Below are 25,232 nucleotides of genomic sequence, written 5' to 3'. Positions count from 1 at the left end.
AAACAAGACAGAGAGAGAGAGAGAGAGAGAGAGAGAGCGCTTCATTTGCTGGACTGTTCCCTTCCCTTCACTTTCCTTCTGAAGCCTTTGCCTGAAGCTTTGCCTGCAACCTTGCCCGTGTCCACACCTTCTCTGGGTAATTCCGGCTGTTTGCCGCTACCTTGTGTTGGGAACCGTCTCTGTGTCCATGCCTTCATTGGGTAGGTCTGGCCGTTTGCCGCTACCCTGTGTTGAGAACCGTCTCTCAGTGTTCTGTGTACCAGTCCCGGCCCTACGTCCTGCTCCCTAGGAGGGGTCCTGACTCTGTGTAGAGCCCTGGTCCCAAGTCCTGTTCCCAAGGAGGGGTCCCAGCTCTGTGTTCCATGTCTCTGTGTTTCTGTTCTCCCAAGACCAAGGCTTTATGTTCCTGTTCTCCCAAGACCAAGTCAAGGTTTCAGGTTCTTGACCTGTCCATGTGCCTCGTCCTGTGCAGGAGTTCCATGTCTAGTCCTGCAGCTGAGCCTCACCCAGTCCTGCAGCCACGTCATGTCCTCACCTAGTTCTGGGGTCTGAGCCTAAGTCAGGACCCAGATTCTGGGTCCTTGTCCAGTCTCCGGCTTGGAGTCCAAGCCCAGGCTCCTAGTTCTCAGTTCCATGTCCTGGTCCCGCTTTCCTCGCAAAAGTCCGAGCCCAAATCTGTGTTCCTGTCCCAGCTCCTAGTCTGTGTCCTGTCCTGTGCCTAACTCTAGTCCAGTCCAGTTCCTAGTACTTCAGTGTCTGTGTCTTGTATTTGGGTCCGTTGCCTTATGACAAGTTGCCGTGAATGCCCAGAAGAAAATGAATCTCATGGTTTTCTATGTTGCCGTATACGTACTCTGAGAATAAATTTACTTTGAACTTTAAAAGGTAGTGCTCAAGGAACATTCAGAAATCTGATGGTGGAGGGGGAAGAGACGTTTACTTCTGCTATGAATATTTCTATGTTTATAGCTGCAAGAAAGACCCGCATTTCTATATGCAACTTTCACATTCCTCACAAGAACAAATGAGATTCATATTATCTTTGAGCTGGAATTTGAACATCCGCTGAGTTGCCTCTGAAATTGCACCATACTGCACACTGAACACCTGCAGACTAACAGGACCTCAGGGCAGCTTGGGCATACAGTGAAAGTGAAAACAGACAGAACTATCAGCCTAAAAGCAGTAACTGTAAACATTAGTCACCGACTAAGAGCCAGACCATTAATCAGCATTTTGGAAAATTACACCATGTGCATTTCATCCTGTCTCTGCTGGTGACGCTGGGGTCTGTAATCCTAATCAAATGAATGCTGACTAACCCCAGTTTCTGGAAAATTCATGCTGTGGATCTTATTAGTTCTCAGTAACACTTTTTTTTTAATGATTCCTTGTGAGTCCTGTAGATTGATGACCCATTCATTTTCTCATGGGCATTCACAGTAAATAGAAAGAAACATAATTATAATAAATAAGCAATAAAAATTGAGAACTTGAAATTAAGAGTTTTTGAAAGTGAGTCCATAGGTTGTGGACATGACACTCAGGGAATTGGGCTATATTAACGAGCAGGGAACAACTGTTCCTAATAAAGTGCCCACTGAGTGTATGTCAGTGATAATAAACCTGATTGCGATTCAAGAGCAGATAAAAAGCCATAAAATCTCAGCACCATGCTCACTGAAACTGCATACAATAATCCGTATTGAGATGATTGCTAACCCGACAAGATTTGCTTGAGCAACACACATCAAAGTTGCTGGTGAACACAGCAGGCCAGGCAGCATCTCTAGGAAGAGGTGCAGTCGACGTTTCAGGCCGAGACCCTTCGTCAGGACTAACTGAAGGAAGAGCTAGTAAGAGATTTGAAAGTGGGAGGGGGAGAGGGAGATCTAAAATGATAGGAGAAAACAGGAGGGGGGAGGGATGGAGCCAAGAGCTGGACAGGTGATTGGCAAAAGGGATATGAGAGGATCATGGGACGGGAGGCCCAGGGAGAAAGATGGGGGGGGGGGGGAACCCAGAGAATGTGCCTCTCCCCCTCCCACTTTCAAATCTCTTACTAACTCTTCCTTCAGTTAGTCCTGACGAAGGGTCTCGGCCCGAAACGTCGACTGTACCTCTTCCTAGAGATGCTGCCTGGCATGCTGCGTTCACCAGCAACTTTGATGTGTGCTACTTGAATTTCCAGCATCTGCAGAATTCCTGTTGTTTGGGCTATATTATTATCTTTTTGTATGACTGACTATATGCTTCTGCTATCTTATGTGCTTTATGTAGCTTGTGTTATGTATGACTGTTGGTAATGTGTTTTTTTCCTCGGCCCCAGAGTAACGCTGTTTCATCTGGCTGTATTCATGGGTATTCATGTATGGTTGAATGACAATTAAACTTCAACATAACATTTGAACTTAAGGTTGCCTGTGAACATACTGTGGCTGTTCCACCCACAGCCGTTTGGTTTCTACCGAGAAACATTATCAGAAAAGGAGGATTCCTTTGCTCTGAGGTTTCGGAATTGGCTGGGCTGCGGTTCAAGAAGACTACTTCCTAATTTCTGTATCAAGTCATGCATTCTGATTCTATTTGCTCAGGCCATTCCCAACACTGTGAGGGACACTCATCCTCGTTACAGTCAAGGAAAGAGTTGCCCACGGAGGAAGTTTAAGGCTGGGGTGAGAGGGAATAAAAACTAAACTGCAAAACTGACCAGTTTCCCTTTGCTCTGTCTATTTCTACAAGTTTTCAAAAACTTAAATTCAAATACTAAAGGGCATAATTTTTTAAGGTGATTGTAGTAAAATCCAGTGGGATGTCCTTTACACAGAATGTGGTGGGTGTGTGAAACACCCCGCTGGGGTGGCAGATACACTAGGGGCATTTAATACTAATATTAATGAATACTTTATTGATCCTGAGTGGATCAATAAACTTAGGCATATGGATGAATAAAACATAAATTAAACATAAATTATACACAATTTTTACAAGAAAGAACTCATTCAGATTATAAAATCAAAATGATTTAAGAGACTCAGGCAGGGGGATGATAGAAAAATGTAGGGCTATGTAGGAGGGAAGGGACTGATCTTAGAGTGGGTGAACAGGTTAGCACACTTTACGGGCTGAATGGCCTGTACTGTACTGTTTATGTTCTAACTCCTCAGCACAGAGAAAAATCTGCAGATGCTGAGATCTGAAATGAGAACATTTGCTTGCATCTTCAGAAATAGCTCTATTTCTACCTTTGATATCTCTTTTTTTTCTCTTTCAAGTTTCTTTTGAAGACCCTGACCTGGAGTTACATGCTGACTTCTGTTCTTTGTAGGAATGGGACCCGCTCTCAGGGCCTCACGACAGGCACGCTTTTTGATATGCCAAGGATGCAGCCTGGAAGATCAGCATGCTTTCGTAGCTCTGGAGACGGGCTGATTCTAGGCTGGTGCCCCTGAATGAAGCAGTATGGGAGAACACGGAAGATTGGCAGTAGCGCATTAGCTGCCGGGAGGTGTGTGCCCGGGGACCTGAGCCTTTCCGCGGGGCTCGGAAAAAGCAGCACTTTGGGGTTCTAACGTTTAACTGTCATTCATTCTTTGGGGCACTCTGTTTTCACCGATGTTTGTGAAGAAAAAGAATTTCAGGATGTATATTGTATACATTTCTCTGACATTAAATGTACCTAGTGAAACCTATTGAAGTTGGTAGCATCTATGGAGAGGGGAAACAGAACTAGTATTCTAGGCAAAACATTAACATGGTTTCTTTCCACAGATCCTTCCTGATCTGCTGAATATTTCCAACAGTCGCAAGGCATTTGATAAAGTATCTCATGGTAAGGCATTTGATAAAGTTCGTCATGGTAAGGCATTTGATAAAGTATCTCATGGTAACGCATTTGACAAGCTCTGTCATGTTGGAGTCATCCAGAAGATTAAGACGCTTGGGATCCACGAAGACTTGGTTGTTTGAACTCGGATTTGCATTGTTCATAGAAGACAGAGGACATTGGTCAATGGATCTTATTTTGGCTGGAGATCCATTACTTGTGGTGTTTGGCATGGATCCAAACTGGGACCTTTGCTGTTTGCGATATATATAAATACTTGGATGAAAATGTGCATTAGCGAATTTATAGACTACAGGTGTCCCCCGCTTTTCGAACGTTCACTTTACGAAACCTCACTGTTACGAAAGACCCACATTAGTTATCTGTTTTCGCTAACAGAAGGTGTTTTTGCTGTTACGAAAAAAGGCAGCGCGTGCCCCGAGCAGCCGAGCTCCTCCCCCAGATTCAGAACTGCATTCTAGCCAGCATTGCTTAAACACATGCCTGTGAGCATCCGTCAGCAAGGTAAGTTCTAAGGTATCTGAAAAGCCTAAAAGAGCTCATAAGGATGTTACATTTAGCGTAAAACTAGACATAATTAAGCATCTCGATTGTAGTGAATGAAGTAAGGACAAAGTGAGTTTGGCTTGTGGAAGTTGACGAAGATGATGTTGAAGAGGTCTGGCATCCCATGACCAAGAACTGATAGATGAAGAGCTGATGCAATTGGAAGAGGAAAGGATAACAATCGAAACCGAGTGCTGTAGCGAACGGACCGAAAGTGAAGTCGTCCAGGAACTGAACGTGAAGCAACTGCATGAGATTTTCACTGCAATGATAAAGTACGACTTCAATTTTGAAAAGGTACGTCGGTTTAGGGCATATTTGCAAGATGGTTTGAGTGCTTACAAAGAATTGTATGATAGAAAAATGCGTGAGGCTAGCAGTCAAGCATACTGTCGTTTTTCAAGCCTTCCACATCAGCCACAGCAGACAATGAACCTCGACCTTCGACATCGAGGCAGGCAGACATAGAAGAAGATGACCTGCCTGCCCTGATGGACAATGAGATGACACCCCAGTGCCCCACCACCCCAACCCCCGCCGCGTACCGATTAATTGCCGCGGAGAATGCAGCGGTAGCTGGGACGCACCCAGCACATCTTTAAGAAGAAAGCCCAAATAAACAAGCTAATTAATTGGGTGCCGCCCGGCACGTAAATGTCAGCCCAGATCAGAGGCGATTGCCAATTGTGTCGCCTCTGATCTGGGCTGACATTTACGTGCCGGGCGGCACCTAATTAATTAGCTTGTTTATTTCGGCTTTTTTCTTAAAGATGTGCTAGGTGTGTCCCAGCCACCGCTGGACTGCTGCATGCTTTGCAGATCGGTATCGGTCAGCGGCCGGGAGGGTGGGGGCCACTGCACCACCCCAGCACCCCAACCTCCGACGACTCAGCCTAACACACCATCATCAGTGTGCTCGGTGCTGTCTTCCCGATTCCAGTAAGTGATACTACACTGTACATACATTATTTCTACTTTATATAGGCTGTGTATTTTTATGTGTTATTTGGTATGATTTGGCAGCTTCATAGCTTAAAGGTTACTGGAGAGTGTTTTTGCTGAAAGCACTTCCCCATTCTGATGTTTGGTTGGAACAACAACTGAACCTCTTGACCAGGTTCACATGCTTTCATGCATTGAGTTGCTGCCACATGATTGGCTGATTAGATATTTGCGTTAATGAGGTGTACCTAATAAAATGGCCACTGAGGCTATGTCTTTACAGTACCTTTAACTTGTATAATACCTGCACACACGTTACATATTAAAAAAAGTTCCTTAAAGGAGATTTTGTGACAGCTGACCAAAATCCTGGCCCAGGGAAGGGATTTTAAGGACCACCTTAAGGTAAGGGAGAGCACTTGAACATTGAAGTGAGGGGAATTCCAGAGAGACATGAAATCATAGCCAGCAACAGAGTGAGGAGAATTAGCAATCTTACATTCACTTTACTTTTTCATGAAGCATGTCAAAACTACAGCCAAACATTGGCTCCGCAACTCAAAGTGCAGATTTAAAGTAGACTTACTCAGGACATGTGATTAACTGTTGAAACACAACTGCAACCCTCCCTGGAGATACCTCTACTTCCCCTTTGAAGCTGGCCATTGCCTGGTTGTTTGGCTGATACTCTTCTCCGAGGATCATCACCTCATGATGGCGAAGAGGCTGGTGAGTCCCTGAGATCCCAAAAGCGATGCAGTCTGGAGCTTAGCCATTCGGCACTGGGCTCCTGGTAGGGTCACCTATGGTGGTAAGGTCAAGGGGAAGGTCCCAGTCAAATAGCGATCCAACCGAGACCTCAAAGGTGAAGTTGCTGGAAGATGATGACACGACACAACGGCAGGTAAGGTGGAGAAAGGCCGCAGCAGTGAACAGTCCCAGTCATCTTGGATGCCGTGCCACTGGACTGTGACCCTGATGTGTCAAGGATCATGTGGTGATGCCCACGCATCATCCTCCTCAGGTTAAACAAAGTCACACACAGGTGTTCTCCATTAAGTGAACCCACCTTAACGTCCCAGATAAAGTCCCGTGGCCATGAGCGAGTAACGAATTAGGCAGGCCTGGATTGGATTCTACAGCCACCAACAGACATCTACTTCGGACAACATCATACTCGACTTGAATAATTGCACTATTGCTACTCTGAAGTACAAGGAATCGAGCTGTTATCTTCCAAACATTGTTCCCTTGAAGTTGCACAAATTTTGCCTAAGAAATACCCTAACTTCAAAAATGTTATCATGAGCAAGACAAACATCTCTTTGCAACAGACTGAAAATTTTACTTTAGAAATAACTAAAACTTTGCAGGTTAAACATACAAGAAAACAATACAGCATGCTTATGTGAGAATGCTGTTCTTGGACTACAGTTCAACATTCAACACCATAATTCCCTTCAGGCTCGACAAGAAGCTCGGGGAACTCAGCCTCCACCCTGCCTTGTGCAGCTGGATCCCGGACTTCCTGTCAGATCGCCAGCAGGTGGTAAGAGTGGGCTTCCTCACCTCTGCCCCTCTGACCCCAACACAGGTGCCCCTCAGGTTTGTGTCCTAAGCCCCCTCCTTTACTCTCTGTATACCAATGACTGTGTGGCCACCCACAGCTCCAATCTGCTAATTAAATTTGCTGTTGACACTACACTGATTGGCCGAATCTCAAATAATAATGAGGCAGCCTACGGAGAGGAAGTCTGTAGTGTCAAGAAAACAACCTCTCCCTCAACATCACAAACACAAAGGCAAACAACAGGAATTCTGCAGATGCTGGAAATTCAAGCAACACACATCAAAGTTGCTGGTGAACGCAGCAGGCCAGGCAGCATCTCTATGAAGAGGTGCAGTCGACGTTTCAGGCCGAGACCCTTCGCTGGTTGTGGATTACAGGAGGAATGGAGACAGGCTAACCTCTATTGACATCAATGGACCTGGGGTTGAGAGGGTGAACAGCTTTAAGTTCCTCAGCTTTAACATCATCGAGGATCTCACGTGGTCTGTACACACCAGCTGTGTGGCAAAAAAGGCACAACAGCTCCTCTTTCACCTCAGACAGTTGAAGAAGTTTGACATGAGTCCCCAGATCCTAAGGACTTTCTACATGGGCACAATTGAGAGCATCCTGACTGGCTGCATCACTGTCTGGTACGGGAACTGTACCTCCCTCAATCACAGGACTCTGCAGAGAGTGGTGCGGACAGCCCAGCGCATCTGTAGATGTGAACTTCCCACTGTTCAGGGTATTTAAGAGACAGGTGTGTAAAAAGGGCCCGAAGGATCATTGGGGACCCAAGTTACCCCCATCACAAACTGTTCCAGCTGCTACCATTTGGGAAACAGTACCGCAGCATAAAAGCCAGGACCAACTTCTTCCACCAGGCCATCAGACTGATTAATTCATGCTGACACAACTGTATTTCTGTTATATTGACCATCCTGTATTATAAGTTACTATAATTGTACATTGCACATTGGAACAGAGACGTAACATAAAGATTTTTACTTCTCATGTTTATGAAGGATGTAAGTAATAAAGTCAATTCAATTCATATCATTTACTTGGATTTTCAGAAGGCTTTGATAAAGTGCCATACCAGGCTGCCGAAGATAACATCCTGTGGCATTGCAGGAAAGATTCTGGCATGGATAGAGGAATGGTTGACAGGCAGGCGGCAGTGAGTAGGAATAAAGAGGGCCTTTTCTGTTTGGCTGCCAGTGACTAGTCGTGTTCTTCAGGGGTCAGTATTGGGGACTTGATGGCTTTGTGGCAAAATTTGCGGATGATACAAAGATAGATGGAGGTGTAGGTAGTGTTGAGGAAGCAATGCGATTGCAGCAGGACTTAGACGAATTGGAAGAATGGGCAAAAATGAAGCAGATGGAATATAGTGCTGCAAAACGTATGATAATGAATTTTGATAAAAGGAACAATAGTGCGGAGTATTATCTAAATGAGGAGAAGGTTCAAGCATCAGAGGTGCAGAGGGTCTTGGGAGTCCTCGTGCAAGACTCCCAGAAGGTTAATTCACAGGTTGAGTCTCTGGTAAAGAAGGCAAATGCAATGTTGGCATTTATTTCAAAGGGAATAGAATATAAAAGAAAGGAGATAATTCTGGGCCTTTATAAGACACTAGTCAGGCCACATTTGGAGTATTCACTGAAACTTAGAAGAATGTGGGGGCAGGGGGGAAATCATTGAAACCGACCGAATGTTGAAAGGACTAGATAGGGTGGATGTGTAGAAGATGTTTCCTCTGGTGGGGTATCCAGAACTAGAGGACACAGCCTCAAAATTGAGGGGCAACCTTTCAGAAGAGAGGTAAAGATGAATTTTGTTTAGCCAGTGAGTGGTAAATCTGTGGAATGCTCTGCCTGTGGTGGAGGCCAAGTCCGTGGATATACGTTTGTATTTAAGGGCAGAACTTGATCATTTTCCTGAATGGTCAGGTCATCAAAGGATATGGTGAGAAGGCAGGTTACGGGGTTGAGTGGGATCCAGGATCAACCACGATGGAATGGCAGAGCAGGCTCAATGGGCTGAATGGCCTAATTCTGCTCCTTTGTTACGTTCTAAACTGTCACCCTTCAATCCTTAAACAAATGCCCTGGAGTGTTTGAAATTTCCACTTTGAGGAAAAAAGTCTAGCTATCCTATCTATTTGTCTCATTTTTATAGCCCTCTATCAGGTCTTGCCTCAGGTTTTAACACTCAGCGAAAACAATCCAAGTTTGTTCAGTCTCTCCCGATAGTTCACAGAATAGTCTGCAATCTGTAAAAGACCCTGATAGCTCAAAATATGAGATTCACTGAAAGAAACAGCATCTGGTTTGTCTTATTGAATGATTCTTTACAAAAATCTACAGTCCAGCTATATATCTGAAGACCAATAACTAGCAACTTTATTACCGAATCGATCCACCTTTAGAGCAGACCCATTAGTTGGAATCAGAAGTTGGCTCCATTTAGAACAGGATGGAAAGTTGGACAATTCTCTTTGTTTTGGAACCAATGGGTTTTGTAAAAGCATTGAAAAGACCAAGTCAGTGCAATTCGTTGAGGATCAGCTATCTGGAAAGATGAAGAAATATGAGCTCAGCTTAAGGAAGGAAGCTCTCCCCACCCTCTGTAATTCCCCAACTGCTTGCCAAGGTTTCAATATGCAGAGCCACACTTCACTGAACCACTACAATGGACATATATTCACTAATAAAATTGCTTTGAATCCAAGAGCTGCAAACTTATGTTGCAGCTGTACAAAACCCTGGTAAGATTAGCACTTGCAACACTATGTTCAGTTCTTGTCGGCCCAGTACAGGGATGATGTAGAAGTTTTAGAAAAGTTGCAGAGGAGATTTACTAGGATGTTGCATGAATTGGAAAGCATGTCTTGTAAGGACAGGCTGAGAGAGGTGATTGGACAGAGGTCTGTAAGATGATAAGAGGAATAGTTCAAATGGATAGCCAGAGACTTTTCCCCAGTGAGGAAATGGCAAATATGAGGGGGCATAATTTTAAAAGTGATTGGATGAAAGTATAGGGGGATGTCAGAAGTAAGAGTTTTACACACAGAGTGGTGGGTGTCTGGAATGCCCTGCTGGGGTGGTGGTTGAGGCAGATACATCAGGGACATTTAAGAAACTCTTAGATAGGCACATGGACGGAAGAAAAATGTAGGGCAATGTGGGAGGGAAAGGTTAGATTAATCTTAGAGCAGGTTAAGAGGACAGCAGAATATTATGGGCCGAAGGGCCTGTTCCTGTGCTGTAATGTTTTATGTTCTATTTTAAAATGAAATAAGATCTTCCAATCGAAGTGAGGTGACATGTTCAGTCTTCTTTGCAAGTTATTTACATACAAAGATTAGGAATTCCCTCCCCTCAAGTATTACAGCACAAACTGCAGAGAGTTCCATGAAGCCATAAGACATAGGAGCAGAATTAGGCCATTCAGCCCATCAAGTCTGCTCTGCCATTCTATCGTGGCTAATCCCTTTTTTCCCCTCCTCAGCCCCACTTCCTGGTCTTCTCCCTGTAACTTTTGATGCTGTCCAATCATGAACCTATCAAGGTCTGTCTTAATTACACCCAATGACCTGGCCTCCACAGCTGCCATCCTTTGGCTAATGAAATTTCTCTGCATTTCTGTTTTAAGTGGACGCCCCTCTATCCTGAGGCTGTGCCCTCTTGTCCTAGACTCCCCCACCATGGGAAACATTCTTTCCATATCTACTCTGTCTAGCCCTTTCTACATTCAAAAGGTTTCAATGAGATCCCCCCCATTCCTTCTAAATTCCAGCGAGAACAGACCCAGAGCTATCAAATGTTCCTCATATGATAACCCTTTCATTCCCGGAATCATCCTTGTGAACCTCCTCTGAGCCCGCTCCAACGCCAGGACATCTTTTCTTAAATAGATGAGGAGCCCAAAACTGTTCAGAATTCTCAAGGTGAGGTCCCACCAGTGCCTTATAAAGCCTCAGTGTCACATCTCTGATCTTGTATCCTAGACCTCTTGAAATGAATGCTAACATTGCATTTGTCTTCCTGGTAACCGACTCTACCTGTAAGTTAACCTTTAGGGTGTTCTCCATAAGAACTCCCAATCCCTTTGCACCTTAGATATTTGGATTTTTTTCCCTATTTAGAAAATGGTCTGTACATTTATTTCTTCTACTGAAGCGCATGACCATGCATTTTCCAACATTGTATTTCATTTGCCACTTACTTGCCCATTCTCCTAATCTGTCTAAGTCCTGCAGCCTACCTGTTTCCTCAGCACTACCTGCCCCTCCACCAACCTTTTCATCATCTGCAAACCTGGCAACAAAGTAATCTATTCCATCATCTAAATCATTTATATACAGCATAAAAAGAAATGTTCCCAACACCGACCCCTGCAGAACACCACTAGTCACTGGCAGCCAACCAGAAAAGGATCCTCTTATTCCCACTCGCTGCCTCCTACCAATCAGCTAATGCCCTACGCATGTCAGTAACGTTCCTGTAATACCATGGGCTCTTAACTTCGTAAGCAGACTCATATGTGGCACCTTAAGAAAGGCCTTCTGAAAATCCAAATATACAACGGCCATCGCATCCCCTTTATCTAACCTACTTGTAATCTCCTCAAAGAGTTCCAATAGGTTTACCAGGCAAGATTTTTCCTTAAGGAAACCATGTTGAATTTGTCCTGTCTTGTCCTGTGCCACCAAGTACTCCATAACTTTATCCATAACAATTGACTCAAACATCATCCCAACCACTGAAGTCAGGCTAACTGCTCTACAATTTCCTTTCTGCTGCGTTCATCCTTTCTTAAAGAGTGGAGTGACATTTGCAATTTTCCAGTCCTCTAGCAGCATGCCAGAGTCCAATAATTTGAAAGATCAATCTCTAACGCTCCCTCTTTCAGAACCCTAGGGTGCAGTTCCTCTGGCCTGGGTGACTTATGTACCCTTAGGTCTTCCAGCTTTTTGAGCATCTTCTCCCTTATAGACAATAGACAATAGGTGCAGGAGTAGGCTATTCGGCCCTTCGAGCCAGCACCACCATTCACTGTGATCATGGCTGATCATCCACAATCAGTATCCGGTTCCTGCCTTCTCCCCATATCCCTTGACCCCGCTATCTTTAGAGCTCTATCTAAATCTTTCTTGAAAGCATCCAGAGAATTGGCCTCCACTGCCTTCTGAGGTGAGCATTCCACAGATCCACACTCACAACACGCTGGAGGAACTCAGCAGGTCGGGCAGCATCCGTGGAAAAGATCGGTCGACGTTTCGGGCCGGAAACCTTTGTCAGGACTGTAGGGGGAGGGGGCAGAGGCCCTATAAAGAAGGTGGGGGGAGGGTGGGAAGGAGAAGGCTGGTAGGTTCCAGGTGAAAGGCCAGTAAGGGGAAAGATAAAGGGGTGGGGGAGGGGAAGCAGGGAGGTGATAGGCAGAAAAGGTGAAGAAAGAATAGAGGAAAACACAATGGGTAGTAGAAGGAGGCGGGACCATGAGGGAGGTGATAGGCAGCTGGGGGCGGGGGCAGAGTGACATAGGGATAGGGGAAGGGAGAGGGAGGGAATTACCGGAAGTTAGAGAATTCTATGTTCATACCAAGCGGCTGGAGACTACCTAGACGGTATATGAGGTGTTGCTCCTCCAACCTGAGTTTAGCCTCATCACGGCAGTAGAGGAGGCCATGTATGGACATATCGCAGATTGGAGTGGGAAGCAGAGTTGAAGTGGGTGGCTACTGGGAGATCCTGTCTGCTGTGGTGGACGGAGCGGAGGTGCTCGACGAAGTGGTCCCCCAATCTGCATCGGGTTTCACCGATGTAAAGGAGGCCGCACCGGGAGCACCGGATGCAATAGACGACCCCAACAGACTCACAAGTAAAGTGTTGCCTCACCTGGAAGGACTGTTTGGGGCCCTGAATGGTGGCAAGAGAGGAGGTGTAGGGACAGGTGTAGCACTTACGCTTACAGGGATAAGTGCCAGGTGGGAGATCCATGGGGAGGGATGTGTGGACCAGGGAGTCACGGAGGGACCGATCACTGTGGAAAGTGGAGAGGGAAAGATGTGCTTAGTGGTGGGGTCCTGTTGAAGGTGGCGGAAGTTGCGGAGGATAATGTGCTGGATCCGGAGGCTGGTGGGGTGGTAGGTGAGGACAAGGGGAACTCTGTCCCTGTTGTGGTGACGGGAGGATGGGGTGAGAGCCGAAGTGCGGGAAATGGAGGAGGTGCGGGTGAGGGCATCATTAATGATAGCAGAAGGGAAATCACCATCCTTAAAGAAAGAGGACATTTGAGATGTCCTGGAATGGAAAACCTCATCCTCGGAGCAGATGTGGCGGAGACGGAGGAACTGGGAATAGGGAATGGCATTTTTGCATGTGGCAGGGTGGGAAGGGGTATAGTCGAGGTATACCTCCTACTACCCATTGTGTTTTCCCTTATTCCTTCTTCACTTTTCCTGCCTATCACCTCCCTGCTTCCCCTCCCCCACCCCTTGATCTTCCCCCTTACTGGTTTTTCACCTGGAACCTACCAGCCTTCTCCTTCCCACCCTCCCCCCACCTTCTTTATAGGACCTCTGCCCCCTCCCTCTACAGTCCTGACGAAGGGTTCCGGCCCGAAATGTTGACTGATCGTTTCCGCGGATGCTGCCCGACCTGCTGAGTTCCTCCAGCGTGTTGTGAGTGTTGCTTTGACCCCAGCATCTGCAGAGTATTTTGTGCCACATATCCACAACTCTCTGGGTGAAAAAGTTCTTCCTCAACTCTGTTCTAAATGGCCTACCCCTTATTCTTAAACTGTGGCCTCTGGTTCTGGACTCCCCCAACATCGGGAACATGTTTCCTGCCTCTAGCGTGTCCAATCCCTTATTAATCTTACATGTTTCAATCAGATCCCCTCTCATCCTTCTAAATTCCAGAGTATACAAGCCCAGTCGTACTAATCTTTCAACATATGACAGTTCCGCCATCTCGCGAATTAACCTCGTGAACCTACGCTGCACTCTCTCAATAGCAAGAATGTCCTTCCTCAAATTTGGAGACCAAAACTGCACACGATACTCTAGGTGTGGTCTCACCAAGGCCCTGTACAACTGCAGAAGGACCTCTTTGCTCCTATGCTCAATTCTCCTTGTTATGAAGGCCAACATGCCATTAGCTTTCTTCACTGTCTGTACCTGCATGCTTACTTTCAGTGACTGATGAACAAGGTCACCTAGATCTCGTTATACTTCCCCTTTTCCTAACTTGACACCATTCAGATAGTAATCTGCCTTCCTGTTCTTGCCACCAAAGTGGATAACCTCACATTTATCCACATTAAACTGCATCTGCCCACTCACCCAGCCTGTCCAAGTCACCCTGCATTCTCATAACATCCTCCTCACACTTCACATTGCCACCCAGCTTCGTGCCATCTGCAAATTTGCTAATGTTACTTTTAATCCCTTCATCTAAATCATTAATGCATATTGTAAATAGCTGCGGTTCCAGCACCGAGCATTACGGTACCCCACTAGTCACTGCCTGCCATTCTTAAAGGGACCCGTTAATCCCTTCTCTTTGTTTCCTGTCTGCCAACCAATTTTCTATCCATGTCAGTACCCTACCCCCAATCAACACACATCAAAGTTGCTGGTGAACGCAGCAGGCCAGGCAGCATCTCTAGGAAGAGGTACAGTCGACGTTTCAGGCCGAGACCCTTCGTCAGGACTAACCCTACCCCCAATACCATGTGCTCTAATTTTGCCCACTAATCTCCTATGTGGGACCTTATCAAAGGCTTTCTGAAAGTCCAGGTACACTACATCCACTGGCTCTCCTTTGTAATAGTAAATGCACTCACTTCTCTTCCCTCATACCTTTCAACATCTGGCACACTGCTCGTGAAGACTGATACAAAATACTCATTTATTTCATCTGCCATCTCCTTGTCCCTTCTTATTATTTCTCCGGTCTCATTTTCTAGTTGTCCTATATCCACCCTCATCTCTCTTTATTTTTTTACACACTTGAAAAAAGTTTTTTCTATCCACTTTGATATTGTTTGCTAGCTTGCTTTCATATTTCATCTTTTCCCTCCTAATGACTCTTCTAGTTGTTGTTTGTAGGATTTTAAAATCTTCACAATCCTCTGACTTACCACTAAATTTTGCTTTGTCGTATCCCCTCTGCTTTGCTTTTACATTAGCTTTGACTTACATTGTCAGCCACGGTTGTACTATTTTGCAATTTGAGAATTTCTTTGCTTTTGGAAAACATCTATCCTGCACCTTCCTTATTTTTTCTGGAAACTGAAGCTGCCATCCCTGCCAGCATCTCCTTCCAATTTACCTTGGCCAACTCCTCTCTCATACCACTGTAATTTCTTTTACTTCACTGAAATACTGCTACATCAGACTCCCTATCAAATTTCAAGTTCAACTCAATCATATTGTGATCATTGCCTCCTAAGGGTTCTTTTACCTTTAGTTCCCTAATCACCTCTAGTTCATTACATAACACCCAATCCCCTCGTAGGCTCAATGACAAACTGCTGTAATAAGACATCTCGCAGGCATTTAACAAACTCACTCTCTTGATATCCATTACCTAACTGATTTTCCCATTCGACCTGCATGTTAAAATCTCCCATGGCTATCATAACATTGCCCTTTTGACATGCCTTTTCTACTTCCCATCGTAATCTGAGGTCCACATCCCAGCTACTGTTGGGAGTCCTGCATATAACTGCCATCAGGGTCCTTTTACCCTTGCAGTTTCTTAACTCAACTATCTTCTGGTCCTATGTCACATTTTTCTACTGATTTGATGCCATTCTTTACCAGCAGAGCCATATCACTCCCTCTGCCCACCTTCCTATCCCTCCGATACAACGTGTTGCCCTGGACTTTCAGCTCCCAACTACAACCATCCTTCAGTCATGATTCAGTGATGGCCACAACATCATACCTGACAATCTGTAATCGTGCAAGAAGATCAACCATCTTATTTCTTATACTCCGTGCATTGAGGTATAACACTTTGAGTACTGTATTTGCTACCCTTTTTGATTCTGCATCCTTAATAAACTGATACTCACCCAGCTGGCTGCAATCTTGTCCTATCATCTGTCTGCCCTTCCTGACAGTCTGACTGCACGCTAGCTCTGCTTCTTTTACAACCTGTCCTATCCTGAGTCCCTTCATTTTGGTTCCCACCCCCTTGCCAAATTAGTTTAAACCCCTCTGCCAACAGCTATGACAAACCTGTCCGTGAGAATATTTGTCCCCCTTGGGCTCATATGCGACCTGTCACTTTTGAACAGGTCATACCTCCCCCAGAAAAGATCCCAGTGATCCAAGAACCTCAAGCCCTGTCCCCCGCACCAGCTTCTCAGCCAGGCATTTATCTGCAAAGTCATCCCATTTCTATCCTCTCTGGCGCGTGGCACAGGCAGCAATCCAGAAATAACTCCCCTTGAGGTCCTGCTTCTCTGCTTTCTACTTAGCTCTCTAAATTCTCTGTTCAGGACCTTTTCGCTTTTCCTTCCCATGTCATTGGTATCAATATGTATCAAGACATCTAGATGCATCTCTCCCTCTCCAAAATGCTGTGGACACGATCTGAGGCATCCCTGACCCTGGTAACTGGGAGGCAACATACCATCCGGATGTCCCATTCACGTCCACAGAATCTCCTGTCTGTTCCCTTCACTATTGAGTCCCCTATCACTACTGCTCCCTTCTTCTCTCTCTTTCCCTTCTGCACCACGGACCCATGCTCAGTGCCTGTAACCCAATTGCCATGGCATTCCCCTGGAAGGTCATTCTCCACAACAGTACTTAAAGTGATATACTTATTATTGAGGGGAATGGCCATAGGGATGCTTTGTGCTAACTGCCTATTCACATTTCCATTTCTCCCGACAGTCACCCAGCTACTCGGCTCCTGCAATTTAGGAGCGACTACTTCCCTGTAACCCCAACTGATGAGCTCCTCACTCTCCTGTACAAGCCGAAGGTCATCCAGCTGCTGCTCCAGATCCCTAACACAGTCTTCAAGGAGCTGCAGCCCGATGCACTTCATGCTGATGTAGTTCCCTGGCAGACTCCGGGTCTCCCAGGACTCCAACATCTGGCATGAAGAACACACAATGTCCACTTACTACACCAGGTACAGTAAGAGAAAAAATAGGGGACCTTAACAGAAGCCACGTCTTTCGAGCCGAAGCCTCCTCTGAGTCAAAGTCTGACACTCCTACTCTCACCACTGGCCACTCCCAACAATGGCTGCCCCGCTTGTCACTTCTGTATTTTTAAACAAGCATTGCCAACCTGTGAGAAACCCCATCACTGTGGCCTGCTCCTGCCGCTGATTGGGCGGCTGGAATGAGCCTGAACGATCGCGAAGCTCTCCTTTTACACAAGCGTTGCCGACCCGCGAGAAACCTCGTTGCTGTGGTCTGTTCCTGCCGCTGATTGGGCTGCCGGAATGAAGCCTTTCTTCTTCCCACAGGAATGATCTGTGCACAGGGTGCTACTCAAGGGATGGGACAGCATCTAGACATGGTCACTGACTGTGGTGAAAGGAAAGGTTTTATGTTCCTAGATCCTGCCTCTTCCATCACCACGTTTGCCCAGACTGCTGATATGTGGAGTTCATCTACGATGAATCAACAGGAACATAGACTTTTTCAGTGTTTGCTGTTAAATGTCTTTAACCCTGTCACTTGCATATTTCCTCAAAAGAGAAGAGGTGCTGGAGCTAGGATGTGGGAAATGATTATATATTTTTGATGTGGGTTTGGCTCTCCACCAGAAACACTGGGTAGTATGGTAGTGTAGCAGTTGGCACAACGCTCCATAGCAACAGCACCAATCAGGGTCTCGATTCCCACCATTTTCTGTAAGGAGTTTGCACATTCTCCCTGTGCTTTGGGTGCTCCGGTTTCCTCCCATATTCCAAGGATGTATGGTTAGAGTTAGTGAGTTGTGGGCATGCCATGTTGGTGCTGGAATCTTGCTGACAGGGCTCTCTATATTGTACTGCCCTGGCTTGTGTATTACGTAGACAGCTGGGACACAATATTCATGGCCGACCTCGGCCAATGCCAGGCCTCAAGTTACACATAGACAACACAGGAGGAGAAGGCAGAACCAGTGTCACTGGAGCATTGTGTTGTTGATCACAGACAAAAAGATGGTTGACACCAGCACCTTCTCCTGGTCTCTCCATACTGAACACGAAAACACTTGAGCATATTGACTTTCTTAGGTGCTCGAGAAGATTCCGTATGTACAGAAGGATTCTCTTGAGCTTCTACAGATGTGCTATAGACGGTATCTTGACGGTTGATATCTAAGCCTGCTCTGCCCTGGAAAACAGAATCTGCCTGGTCCAGCACAGGCTTGTCACTTCCTTCCACCCAGCCCATCTTCTCATGCATTGTCTCAGGAAGACTCGTAATGCCTGCCACCTGTGACGAGAATACACATAGATTACAATGTAGCTGTCCTGTGCTGGCACCAATGGGATCAGCAGTTGGTCTGCCACCTGTCTTCAGGAGAGAGAGAGATAAGGAAAACAATGGAGCAGCATTTGGAGATGTTAATGAAGGGACGGGAGAGAGTAATGGAAGAGCTGTCAAGATCGGCTCCCCCTTTAAACCCTGAACTGTTTGAAGTGATGGACAGGCAATACCCCAGCAGGGGGATAAAAAGGGACAGGTTTGCTAAGGCAAGACACACACGACACCCCGAGGTAACGAGACCCTGGAAGCGGTGCGTCTCCCACAAGTCGGTGGGAAGTTTTGGAAGGCTGGTTGCGGGACCAAGCCATAGACGCACAGGGTGGAAAGGCACGATCGGTGGGAATCTGGTGTGTGTCCACCCTTGCCTGGGTGCCAGGTTCACAGCAGAGAAACAATCGTATCTGGAAACGGAGGGGGTCACGGTCGGTGACCTCAGATGACATCACAAAGGGCTCGCCCGAAAGCTGACTGCAAAGGTCTGTGTGGAAACCGTTTGAATATTCATTCGTTTTGCTCTCTCTCTCCTTCCCCCCACTGTCCATCTCCCACAGCAGCGATTACTGCGAACTGAACTGAACTGAATTGAACTGAACTTCGCGTCACTTTGAAACTGGTCACTTACCCCTAGACGACGATAGAGCTTGATTGATCCTGTTATCTTAATTCTGTGTACATGTGTGTTTATCATTGCTGAACTGTTGCATTTATTATCCTTTTGATTAGAGTACTGTGTTGCTTGTTTCTTTAATAAAACCTTCTTAGTTCTAGTAATCCAGACTCCAACTGAGTGGTCCATTTCTGCTGGTTTGGCAACCCAGTTACGGGGTACGTAACATACCTTACCCATTCCCACTTCTCTCTTCTACCTTCTGGGAGAAGATACAGGAGTTGACAACCAGATGAAAGAACAGATTCTCCTTCACTACTGTCAGACTCCTGAACCAGTCATCTCTCTCACATTCCCTTCCCAGTGGGGCTGCCATGTTCTCGGAATCTACCTCTTTCATTTTTTTTCCATTACTGTCGCTTTAACATTTCTTTATGCCCTTCAGGTTGCACTGCAGCCTTCACTATTCTGTTGCTTTGCATCCATTGTTAATTTTATTGCTATCATGTAACATCGTTTACTCTGCACCTGGTGTATTAGACAATAAACCAATCTAATCTAATCTATTGCAATATAACCAGTCTGCTATGGTACAATGTTCATCAGTACTAATAAACCTGGCGTACCTTCCCTACTCCCAGCATCCCATATTCTGCTGTCACATCACAAATCTCTTGTCCTCTCCGAGAGCTTCTGAGAAAGCAAAATCCTATTCCTCCACGTTGAATTTTAATTACCATAAGTAATCAGGTGCCTGTTCATGAAAGAGAAAAAGTTTCAGAGAAATAAATGCAAAAATGTGACCCATCACAGACCTGACAGGCCAAATGGCCTCTATCAATGTTGAATATGGGTGGAATTTCCACCTGCTGATTTGTACCAGTTTTACAATGGCAAAAATGGACTGTTTCTAAGATCAAGGATCCCCACCATCCAGGACAAGCTCTCTTCTTGCTCCTGCCGTCAGGAAGGAGGTACAAGAGCATCAGTAGCCATACAACTAGGTTCAGGAATGAATATTACCCCAACCATCAGGCTCTAGAACCAGAGGAGATAACTCATTCACTTCAACAATGAACTAATTTCTCAATGTATGGACTCAGTTTCAAGAACTATACACACACACACACACAAAGGACTACCGATGAAGGGTCTCGGCCAAAAACATCCACTATTTACTCTTCTCCATACATGCTTCCAGGCCTGCTGAGTTCCTTCAGCATTTTGGGTGTGTTGCGAAGCTATTACAGCTCAGAGTGTCGGAGTTCAATTCCGATGTTCTCTGCACATCCTACCTGTGGAATGCATGTTGTTTTTGGGTCCTCCGGTTTCCTCTCACAGTTCACTGATGTCCCTTGATTAAGTTAGGACAAAATCAGGGCTGCTGGGCAGTGCGGCTCAAAGGGCTGTTGAGGCCTAGTCCATGCTGCATCTCGAAGTAAATAATGCCAAAACAACTCCAATCACAAACAAGAGATGCTGGAAATCTAAGCAACACACACACAATGCTGGAGGAACTCAGCAGGCCAGGCAGCATCTATGGAAAAGAGTTCAGTTACCATGATTTTCATCTCTTGTTGTTTTACTAAAACATTATTATAGTTAGTGCATTGTTCACTGGGGTCTGGCAGATGAGGAGAACTCTGCCAGTGACTCCCTGATGGTAAATACCAAGACAGTCTCCCTGTAGTTATAAACACAAAAGATTCTGCAGTTGCTAGGGTTACAAATATGCAATTATATGGGACAGATGGAAAACTGAGTGGAGCACAGGCAAATGGGATTTAATTCCAACAACAGTGAGGTGTTAAAAAAAGGTAGGACCATAGAGTAACTGGCAGGGTGTTAGGGTATGTTGATGGACAGAGAACCTTGGTGTTTATAGTTTCTTGCAAGTGGGTGTAGAGGTGGACAGGGGCTGAAAAATGCACACAGTATGGTTACCTTCATAGGGAAGGGTTAAGAGTTACGCCGTTGTGTTACAACTTTACAAAACACTGGCTAGACCACACTTGGGTCAGCCTGTGTAGTTTTGGTCACTGCACTAAGGAACGTTGTTGTGCTGGAGAGAGAGCAGAGAAAATTTATCAGCATGGTGCCTGGATTTGAGAACTTCAGTTATGGAGATGAGTCTGGGATGTTTTCCCAGCAGAGAAGTTAGCAGAGTGAGAGGCATAGAGGTATATAAAAATATTAAAGGCATAGATAGGGTTGATAATGTTTTTCCCAATGTAGGATTATCAGAATCAACAGAGCACATATAAGGCACAGTAGATGGCAGGGCGTACCTCAAACATAAAGGACACACTCTCGCTCTATGACACAGAATGAGATACACAAAGGACTTTCAGAAATTTGGACTCATCTTCATCCCTTTAGAACAGAGATGAGGAGGAATTTCTTCATCCAGAGGGTGATGAACCTATAGAATTCATTGCCACAGAAGGCCATGGAGGCCAAATCATCCGGTATACATTCAGTGGCCACTTTATTAGGTACACCTGTATACCTGCTCATTAATGCAAATATCTAATCAGCTGATCATTTGGCAGCAACTCAATGTACTAAAGCATGTAGACATGGACAGGAGGTTCAGTTATTCAGACCAAACATCAGAATGGAGAAGAAATGTGATCCAAGTGATTTTGACCGTGGAATGATTGTTGATGCCAGATGGGGTGGTTTGAGTAACTCAGAAACTACAGATCTCCTGGGATTTTCATACACAACAGTCTCTAGAGTTCACAGAGAATAGTATGAGAAACAAAAACCAAAATCCAGTGAGCAAGAGTTCTGTGGGCAAAAGATGCCTTGTTAATGAGAGATTAGTGGAGAGAGGCCAGGCTGGTTCGAGCTGACAGGAAGGTGACAGTAACTCAAATAACTGTGTATGGCAACAGTGGTGTGCAGAAGAACATCTCTGAATACAAAACACATCAAACCTTGAAGTGGATGGGCTACAGCAGGAGAAGACCATGAACATACACTCAGTGGCCACTTTATTAGGAACAGGAGCCACTGAGTGTATTCAAAGTGGAAGTTGATGGGTTCTTGATTAGTATGAGTGTCAAAGGTTACAGGGAGAAGGCAGAAGAATGGGGCTGAGAGGCATAATAAATCAGCCATGATGGAATAGCACAGCAGACTTGATGGGCTGAATGGCCTAATTCTGCTCCTAATGTCTTATGGTCTAATGTACCGCGACACAAGGCAATGAGTGAGAAAACATGGCGAGCTGGAATGATGAGCCTAACCTCGAAAATCTGTCATTAAACTGTGATACCAATCATTCTAAAACCATCAAAGGAGATCCAAAAAAGGTGAATTAAACTATTCTAGAACTAAATTTTACAAAACAGTCTTGCGAAAGTTGTTAATAAAATGTTGGTGTTTCCATCCATCTGGTTGACAAGTGTTTGTTCAGAACTTGTGTATTGTCAGGGTGACATACACTTGCTGCAGGATTTGGGTGTTCATCTGCTTCTGTTCGGAGACACGGGCAAGGCTGGACTTGCCAGACAGTCTCATCACTCCTCAACCATTGTGTGCTCTTGTAATGATGATCCTCCCATGATCTCCTGTTCTCCCTCTTCTGAACATGCCTGTGTGCCCAGTCAGGGACTCAGCATAAAGCCACAGCCTGTCCAACTTGCTGTGAATACCTCAGGTTCTTGAACTAAGCTGCACAACCCAAATCCTCCCTCAGCAATAGAACTCTTCAGATCACATTTGCAATATCATAGACTTGTCAATGATTGTGTTTAGTTTTGCACAGGCACAAGAGATCCTGCAGATGCTGGAAATCTGGAGCAACACACATGAAATGCTGGAGAAACTCAGCAGATCAGGAAGCATCTATGGAGAGGAACTAACAGTTGACTTTTCAGGCCAAGATCTTTTGTCAAGACTTCACCGATCTCAGCCTGATCTGTTGAGTTCCTCCGGTGTTTGGCGTGTGTGTGTGTGTGTGTGTGTGTGTGTGTGTGTGTGTGTGTGTATGTGTGTGTGTGTATGTGTGCGCGTGGTGTGTGTGTGTGTGTGTGTGTGTGTGTGTGTGGACATGGACTGCAGATGCCAAGATGCAGCTGCACCACTAAAGTGCCCATCCTTGTGAAGATAGTGGACTTCCATGAATGAGTGAGAACAGATCTTTGTGTTAAAGACATCTCACACACACACACACACACACACACACACACACACACACACACACACACACACACACACGAGTCACTCACACACATACGCGCACACACACTATGTGTGTACAGTTGTTAGCTACAGCAATGAGAAGGTCGGGGTTCAATTCTCACCGCTGTCTGTAAGAAGTTTGAATGTTCTACACAGGACAGCATGAGTTTCCCCCCGGGTGCTCTGTTGAGATACTTGTGGGCTGCCCCCAGCGCAATCTTCGGACGCTGTTGGTTGTTGACACAAACAACACATTTCACTGTATGCTTTGATGTACATGTAAGAAATAAAGCTACTTTTTAACTTTTACTAGGACAGAGGAGACAGGTTTTAGGGAGGTGCTGAATGGAAGAAAGAGGCAAAGGGGAGCAATCCCTGAACTTGGGATCTTGGTAGCTAATGGTGGAGTGATGGTGGAGGTGTTGGAGGGCTGTCAGGCTGCAGAAAATTTCTGGGAGTTCGGGTGCAAGTCAAAGCAGGGGCGGGGAAGGGGAAATGTATGGTTTTGTAATCTGGGAGCTGTGAGGTCAGTGAGTCAAGGGTGAAAGGGGCTTGGACATGGTCATGGGCAGTAGAGTTCTGGATGACGAGTTTAACAAGGGTAGACCTGGGTGCTTTGCTGTGGCTGTGATGGAACTGTGGAACTCAGACTGAGATCAACACTGTACAGTGTGAGACATCAGTCATTACCAACTTGCCATGGACACTAGACCGTGTAGGCCCTGAGACAGGAAAGGAATGTCGATGGTTTGGATTGAGTGCAAAGTTAGGCTGACAACTTTTTAACCCCCTCACTCCACCCCGCCCCGCAGACGCTGCTCGATCTGCTAAGTTCCTTCAGAAGATTATTTGTTGCTCCAGTTTCCAGCATCTGCTGACTCTTGTGTCTTTATCATCACTTAAACCAACAGTTTGTATCCGGTTTGGTCGCTGGCCGCTCGACCATGGTTTTCGGCCGGGCGCCAGACACTTGGAGAGATTTGGCGGGGGGCGGGCGCCCGGCACCCGGCGCTCGGCCGGGAGCCGTGGTCGGGTGGTCGGTGACTTGGGCTGGCTCCCCCACCAGACTTAGTCTGGTGAGGAGGGTGGGAGGACACTCAGCAGGACTGAAGAAAAACAAGACCTGACATAGGGCGGACGAGCTCCTTGTGAGCCAACGACCATCTTCCGTGGAAGAGATTAAAGCCTCACCACGTAGCTACGAATCGTTTGCTATGCACCTAGTTAGAAGAGACATGATGAACTTGGGCGCTGCACTGTGTGCCTGGACCTACCCAAGGCCTCCGCCTGAGGAAGGGCCGAGCTCGAAGAAGCCGCCGCGGCTAGAGGCCAACATGGCTTTGGGCTCGAGTTCGGCGGGGGCGGCGGCAGGCGGTGCTAAGGCGGCCAGCGAGAACAAACTGGAGGAGAGGCTGTACTCAGTGCTGTCGCAAGATCAAAGAAGATGGAGGTGCATAGCCGCCAAACCCGGATTCGGGACGGCACCCACTGATGACAATGATGAAATCAACAGTCAATGTATTTGCCAAAAATGCACTTAAAATCAAACTATGCAAATTTTACCGAACAAAGATAATGATCCAACTATGTGTATGTCATGGCCAAGAAAGCTCACCAATGCCTGGAAAAATTCGACATGTCTCCGTTTATCCTCGCCAGGTTTTATTGATGCACCACACCAAGTATCCTACCCGGATGCATGACAGCTTGGTACGGCAACAAGAAACCACAGAGTTGTGGACACAGCTCAGCACATCATGTAATCCAGCCTCCCCTCCATGGACTCTGAGCACTTCTCACTGCCTCAGTAAAGCAGCCAGCATCATCAAACATCGCAGCCTCCCTCTTCTCCCCTCTCCTACTGGACAGAAGATACAAAGCCTGAAAGTGCAAACCAACAAGCTCCGGGACAGCTTCTATCCCGCTGTTATCAGAACCACCAACAGACTTGTTGTATGATAAGACTGGCCTCACAATTTACCTCGTACGATTTTGCACTTTACAGCTTACCTGCACTGCTCTTTTTT

The 25,232-nt window shown here is 46.0% G+C and overlaps 1 protein-coding gene across 6 annotated transcripts in view; it reads right to left on the bottom strand.

Moving 5' to 3' along the window:
* The window catches only part of rassf4a (Ras association domain family member 4a), a 307,320-nt gene that overhangs the window by 36,318 nt on the left and 245,770 nt on the right, over nt 1–25,232 (bottom strand). The window contains exon 5 of one of the 6 annotated variants that reach the window (XM_072282915.1): nt 19,641–19,768. The exons of the other annotated variants lie outside the window; for them this stretch is intronic. Coding sequence (XP_072139016.1) covers nt 19,641–19,754 — 114 coding nt within the window. The 5' untranslated portion in view covers nt 19,755–19,768. The remainder of the gene's footprint in view (nt 1–19,640; nt 19,769–25,232) is intronic. 6 annotated transcript variants of the gene reach the window in all.

Source organism: Mobula birostris, chromosome 18 (assembly GCF_030028105.1).
Source record: "Mobula birostris isolate sMobBir1 chromosome 18, sMobBir1.hap1, whole genome shotgun sequence".
Taxonomy (NCBI): domain Eukaryota; kingdom Metazoa; phylum Chordata; class Chondrichthyes; order Myliobatiformes; family Myliobatidae; genus Mobula; species Mobula birostris.
The sequence above is the reverse complement of the archived record's forward strand: the minus strand, read 5'-3'. Positions and strand labels throughout refer to the sequence as shown.